Source organism: Trypanosoma grayi (assembly GCF_000691245.1).
Source record: "Trypanosoma grayi strain ANR4 Tgr_60_V1, whole genome shotgun sequence".
In the NCBI taxonomy this organism is placed as follows: domain Eukaryota; phylum Euglenozoa; class Kinetoplastea; order Trypanosomatida; family Trypanosomatidae; genus Trypanosoma; species Trypanosoma grayi.
Genome location: NW_008825679.1, coordinates 736 through 6852, shown reverse-complemented (window position 1 = coordinate 6852; position 6117 = coordinate 736). Strand labels below are relative to the sequence as shown.

Genomic DNA, 6117 nt, shown 5'->3' with positions numbered 1-6117 from the left:
CCCCACTTTTTTTTTTTGTTTCGGTTACCTCTACATGAGATCTAATCATCAATCCCTTCATTGTAAAACGTCTTTTTTTTTTTGGGAAACAGAAAGGGATTAGTTGCATTGGGGCCCAACACCAGAAAACAATTTCACCACGCCGGTGGAGCGGCCAAGAAGAAAGTTACTGCCTATCGACCAGCTACCGCGGCCAATCGGTCATCACTCCACCGAAAAGAGTTAGCAGAGCCACCGGCGCTTCCACCTTGGACCACACAAAGTAGTGGGCAAGTTAAAAACAGCACCAGAGGAGGCATCACATCTGAGTGGCATACATGAAGCGAGGGACAAAGACAGTGTACGCAACACTTGACATATCTCTTGTATTGATATATAGCTCCCATTGTAAATATAACCGTTTGTTTTTACCTATTTCTTTTTTTTTCTTGTTTTTCAATGAGTACACCAACAAAAAGGCCCCTTTTCTTTAAATTTCTTTTTGTTGTGCTTTCTGTTGTTCAACTCCCGCCTCTTCTCTTACCCAACCTCTTTTCTACAATATGGCACTTCAATTAACACCAGTAAGGGGTTTTCGACCAGCCGTGGAAACCGCTCCTGTCGCGCTGCCCACAACTAGCATCCCAGGCACGGCGTTGCTGAGGGAGCGTCGCCCAGACGGCCCTCCACCGGCGTTTTGTGACATTGCCCGCCTTCCACTGCCACAGACAAACGTGCGCGGAGGGCACGTCGGCGGTGTGTGCGCCAGCAGTTGAACCGCCTGATCAAGCGGCATGAAATCCGAAAATCCACGAATTGTAATGGGGGGAATCCCACGACCATCCTTGATCGTCATGAGATCCGGGAGGTCTTCGCGCCTAAGGGCAGCCATCACCACATAGAGTGGGTCAGTACCAGTTTCTCGCGAAAGGGCGGCCTGTCCGCCATTCATGAACGCAATTTTGAACAGCCGCTCCGCCGATTCAACCTGGAGCTGCCGTTGCAACGCTGCTAGCAGCCCTTTCGCGGTGTGATATTGAGTGACAGGAAGACGACTCATGGGATTAAATCCCTTCATGTCAAGCAGCGCTACAAGCAATGCTTTTCCAACATCAGCGAATGCCGACTGAGAATACTTGGGACATGGCGTACCTTGAAGCACCTCGGGCTCGTCCACTGGGTAGTTCGAGATAGCTGGGAGTGAATTCAAGGTGTTCCCTATAACATACGAGACTTCGATGGTGTAGCTGTGAACGATACCTGTCTCCTGGTACAACGTCACACGGCTGGAATTGTCACGGCCCTCACCTGTCTTCCCAGTAGCAAACATGTTTGCTTCCGAGAAATTTGACGATTGAAATTCAAAATATGGCGTGTTCAACGCTACCAGTTTGGTGTACATGAGACTCTGCAGAAGCTCTGGGGCATCCATGGAGTTTCCATAGAAAAACATCCCCCGCTTATTTGCATGTGCATGCATGTCAATAAAAAGGGCAAGTCGTCCCCTAACTGAGGCAATGGAGTGAAGAAGACTTCGTATACAGTAGGGTGCAGGATGTCGCCTTTTGGAAGGATTTCTGTACTTGCGATTAAGATTGACCCCTTCTGTATCAGCACGACTGTGTCCTCTAACGACACCGTCCGGGTTGATCATCGGCACAAGAAGAAACACGAAACGTGAGCGCAATGCAATCGCACGTGGGTCTACCTGGCTAAGAAGAAATTCAATACAGCCATGCATTACGTGACTCGAAGGACTCTCTCCAGGATGGACACGGGCGGAAAGCACTACAAACTGTTTTCCCACAAAGTGATGAGGTCGTACTGTTTCACCCATTGCAGAGGAATACGGTATGTCGCCCTCAGCATACAAAGGCGCTCTGTCGGTACAAATGCCGGACCTGTCTGTGATGGTGAGGAGATCGACATTTCGTCCATCCAACGATTTGCAAAGAATCTCATGGTGAAAGTATGTAGACAAAGGATACGCCCCGGACCCGCCTTCTGATGACGTTTCAGGGCTAATACCATTCTTTCCTGTCCCCGCGACTTGCTGCTTCCATGCCTTAATGTTCTGCTGCAGCGTTGTGTAGGAGTAGGGGTGATTACTGGCGACATACGTTGCCGGACACTGCGGGTGGCCGAGGGAGTACGACGATGCACTGAGTGACGTATCAATGTCAAGGCGTACCTCAAAGGTTAGGTTCATCGCAACGCTGCTGTCCTTCTTCTTCTTCTTTGTGGCAGCCGCAGGCACTTCAATGACATCGGGTAGGCCCTCCGAGCTTCCGTTGGCGTCTGCGTCCTCATTGCCCGCGTCACCGGCTCCCTGCACGTCGCTGGACTTCTTCACCCACGGCTTCATGACGAACGCGGGGTAACCAGGCGTCGGCGGCATCGCATCGAGAGTGACGACTGTGGCGCGGCCCGGGAGCCGTGTGTACTGCGGCCGCCCCGGGCACACCGCCACCACTGGCATCCACCCGTACGTGAACATCTTGCTGTGCATCATGCCCACGAACGTGAAGGTGATGACGCAGCCGCGACTTCCACCTCGAATGGCAAAGTGAAACCATTGTCGATTGTTTGTTTGCTTTGGTGAGTTGCCGCAGTCAGGGGATGTATACATATTGTAGCGATACGCGCCGACGCGCTCAACTTGAATCAAGTTCCCGCTGTCGAAACGGGAGGAGAAAATAAGACCATCCTCAGGGAACTCGAACTCCCGCTGATTGTCCGGGGGCGGTGTGTACACCCAATCCGCGTCATCCTCCGCGATGTCTTTGGCCACCGGCTTGGCTAACTCTCCACCGTTAAGACAACTGGACATCTTCTTGTCATCGTTATTCATCCGTCCAGGTCGTTTCGGTCCCCAAGGCAGCTGCTGCTGTTGTTATTATTATGACTGTGCCCTCGTTGCGTTTTCCTACCCTTTCCCCTGACGCCTTGGATGCAAGAGGCTAGAAATTTAACGCCACTCTTACACTGCTTCTTCCCCCCTTCTATCCGTCACACCCCGAAAAAAAAAGCGAAAACACAGCAAGGAAGACACTCAAACGAGAGAGGGAGAGAAGGGAGGACAGAATGCAAGTCTTGAAAAAAACACGCTGAAGCAGTCTCTCAGTATATATATATATATATATATATATATATNACTGCTTCTTCCCCCCTTCTATCCGTCACACCCCGAAAAAAAAAGCGAAAACACAGCAAGGAAGACACTCAAACGAGAGAGGGAGAGAGAGAGCGAGAGAAGGGAGGACAGAATGCAAGTCTTGAAAAAAACACGCTGAAGCAGTCTCTCAGTATATATATATATATATATATATATATATCTGTGTGCGTGTGCCCCCGTATCGTGCATCTCTTGCATCTTGTGGCAATGTTGATCGTGTTTGTATAACCCGATGCTTCCATCTCGCTCCCTTTTTCTCCCGCAGTCTCACCAGCACATGTTGTTTCACACGGAGAACCAACGTGAGAGAGTGAGAGAATAGAGAAAGAAACACAATACACGTGTTAGCATTTAATGTGACACCCTTGCCATCCCTTACAGAGAGGCCTACTTACGCCACCCCCAGCCCCACTTCCACCGCTTCTCCTCCTTCCCGCCGGAGGCGTCCGCTTGTTGTTGTTCTTGCTGCTGCGAAGAGTTGCCACGCGTTGGGTAATCCACGTATGTGGAAGCAATATCCACAAAAACAGGCTTGCACGGTACAGCTTGGTAATCAGGAGGGAACTTGATTACGTTCTGGGCAACCGCCACCTGATCTCCAGCGTCGACAAGGTACTGCACTGGTTTTTCTTCCTCTCTCTCCTCCCCACTGACTGCGCCGCTCAAGAGAGTCGATGATGCTAATAACAGGAAGCTCTTCTCCGCCACAAGCCGAAGTGCCTCCACGCGCGGTGACACTGGTACTTCCCCAAGAACAGAAAGCGAAGCCTTGTAGCAGTTCTGCGCCCGCCCGGAATCCTTTACGATGCGCCAACTCTCTCCAAGGTAGAGGAGCTTCCCCGCACGACAAAGTGCGGTGAGTTCCTCCACGTCTTCGCGCCCAGCAACGCCCGGGAGAAGCTCTATCTCACCTAACGTTTCCAACGCGGCGTCGTACAGGCGTACTACCTCTAGCGGCGAGGCGTACTGAGCTGGAGAAATCTCCCTTTTCCCCTTGCTGACGCCGTTGTTGTTGTTATTGCTGCTGCTGCTGCTGCTGCCGATGCCACAATGACCACCAGTAAGACTCTTTTCTGTGGCGCGGAATCGGCGTGTGTGAACCTCGACCATGAAGAGTGTGCGCTGCAGCGTCTCATGAGAGACCTGGAAGAGCAAGTAGTGCAATAGGAGCTGCAGCTCCGTCTTCTGCCTCTCATCGGCCAGAGAGCGCAGGTCCTGGCGGGCGTGGGCGAGAGCGTCATTAAGGCAACCAATGCGCCGGTCCATGAGGTCAAGCACCTTGTTCTGCTGCCCAACAGGAATGGGACCGCTTAGCTCCGCTGCCTTCGCCTTCGCCGCTTCGACATTGAGGGCCCGCACCTCACGCAGTGCATCCTTTACCTTGATGGAGGCCACATTAAGCTGGCGGCCGTTCCACTCAATTGTCGTGACCGCTAGCTGTTGTGATGTGTCCTCAACGTCTACGTGTGGCTTGTAGAGGGACGAGTCCTCGCCAATCCGCAGCATGCAATACACAACTCGATCGTCGAGCTCCGTCACTTTCGCCCACAGCAGCGTCCACTGCTCTGGTGTGCTGCACTTCCGCAAGGCGTAGTACCGCTCGCGCGCGGCAAGGAAGTGCTGTTTCGCCTCTGCCATCAAGCCGTGCGCAGCGGCGGCTCTCCCCTCGACCTCCATTGCGTAGGCCTCTGTTTCCTGCTGCAGCCGCTTGCTCGCCACGGCCTGGGCCACCGCGTGCAACTTCGCTGCCCACTTGACAGATTTGTTGAGGCGTTTGCGGAACTGGTCACTTGGCGGCAGGCCACCCTGTGGTTTGTTCTCGCCCCCACGTGCAGCAGAGCGGCGCTTCTCCTGCATTTCTTCCGCTGCCGCCCAGCATCGCTCAGCGCAGAGCGCGAGCAGCTGCAGATGCTCCGTTTTCGTCGCTATCTGCGGGGTGATGTCCCGCTTCTGGAACTTCTTCGAGTCGTGAATGAGGCCAAGCTGGTGGCGCAGCGTTGACAACCGGTTGGTTGTGTAACGACGGTAGCGTGCATAGTCTTCCGCGCGCAGGCCATGCTGGAGCTGAATCTCCTTCAGGAACAACAATAAATCAAACTCCATCCTCTTTCTTATCTCTTTTCCCGTTTTCGATCGGTATGTGTTTCCCTATCTTCTGCTCACTTTCTTCTTCTTTTCCCGCCGCAACACCAACAACAAAGAAAGAAAGCGCCAGACAACTGGCAGTGAGAAACATGTGGCACCACACGCCATGCACCGCTCGACCGTTACAACTTCTCCCCCTTTTCCAAACGCAGTTTTCTTTTTTAAAGTCAAGTGAAAATCAAAACAAGAAAAGTACTTTGAGATCTCTCTCGTCACGCGGCCGACGGCTGGCAGATGGGACACACCACTTACTTAGCAGCGGTGGGGTTGTTGAGCTTACGGATGGCAACCTTGAATGCGAGCGAGTCCGAAACCTTGCGGCCAGCCTTGGTGATGCGGTGGCCAGACTCCTCGCACTTCTCGATGAGGCCGAGGTTGCGCAGGCTCTTGCAGCACCAGTGAAGCAGCCCGCGGGAGGCGCGCGTCGTAATCTCCGGGCGGCTGCCGCGGTTCTTCTTGTTGGAGAAGCGCTTGCTGAGGCCACCGTAGCCGACACCTGGGCGCATGTACACCGCGCGCAGCACGGCGGCGCAGCGAATGTAGTACCAGTCAGGGTTCTGCGGCGCACGTTCGCGGCCGTGTGACGTCTTCACGATCTCGGTGCAGTTCGGCACCATGAGCTTGCCCTCCCGCTTAAGGTGGTGCGCACACGTCTTGGCCCAGCGCCACGGGTTAACATCCCTCAGCGTCGCGCCCTTCTTCTTGCCGATGCGGCGGATCTTCGACTTTCCCACCGATGCAACCATTGTAGACACCTTTACATACGCGCAGAGACGCACACAGCCGAATATATATACACCAGGGGATACAAGAGGTAA

The 6117-nt window shown here is 53.4% G+C and overlaps 3 protein-coding genes across 3 annotated transcripts; all 3 read right to left on the bottom strand.

Moving 5' to 3' along the window:
- Positions 1-550: 550 nt before the first annotated feature.
- Positions 551-2830, bottom strand: DQ04_00601030 (zinc carboxypeptidase; the record flags this gene model as incomplete). The annotated part of the gene is made up of 1 exon (XM_009309339.1): positions 551-2830. The coding sequence occupies one exon, from the start codon at positions 2828-2830 to the stop codon at positions 551-553; it is 2280 nt and encodes a 759-aa protein (XP_009307614.1).
- Positions 2831-3541: 711 nt separating this feature from the next.
- On the bottom strand, positions 3542-5257 carry DQ04_00601020 (signal recognition particle subunit SRP68; the record flags this gene model as incomplete). Its single annotated transcript, XM_009309338.1, has 1 exon — positions 3542-5257. The coding sequence occupies one exon, from the start codon at positions 5255-5257 to the stop codon at positions 3542-3544; it is 1716 nt and encodes a 571-aa protein (XP_009307613.1).
- Positions 5258-5547: 290 nt separating this feature from the next.
- DQ04_00601010 (putative ribosomal protein S19) lies at positions 5548-6045 on the bottom strand (the record flags this gene model as incomplete). Its single annotated transcript, XM_009309337.1, has 1 exon — positions 5548-6045. One exon carries the CDS (start codon positions 6043-6045, stop codon positions 5548-5550), a length of 498 nt encoding a protein of 165 aa, XP_009307612.1.
- Between the last annotated feature and the right edge of the window lie 72 nt (positions 6046-6117).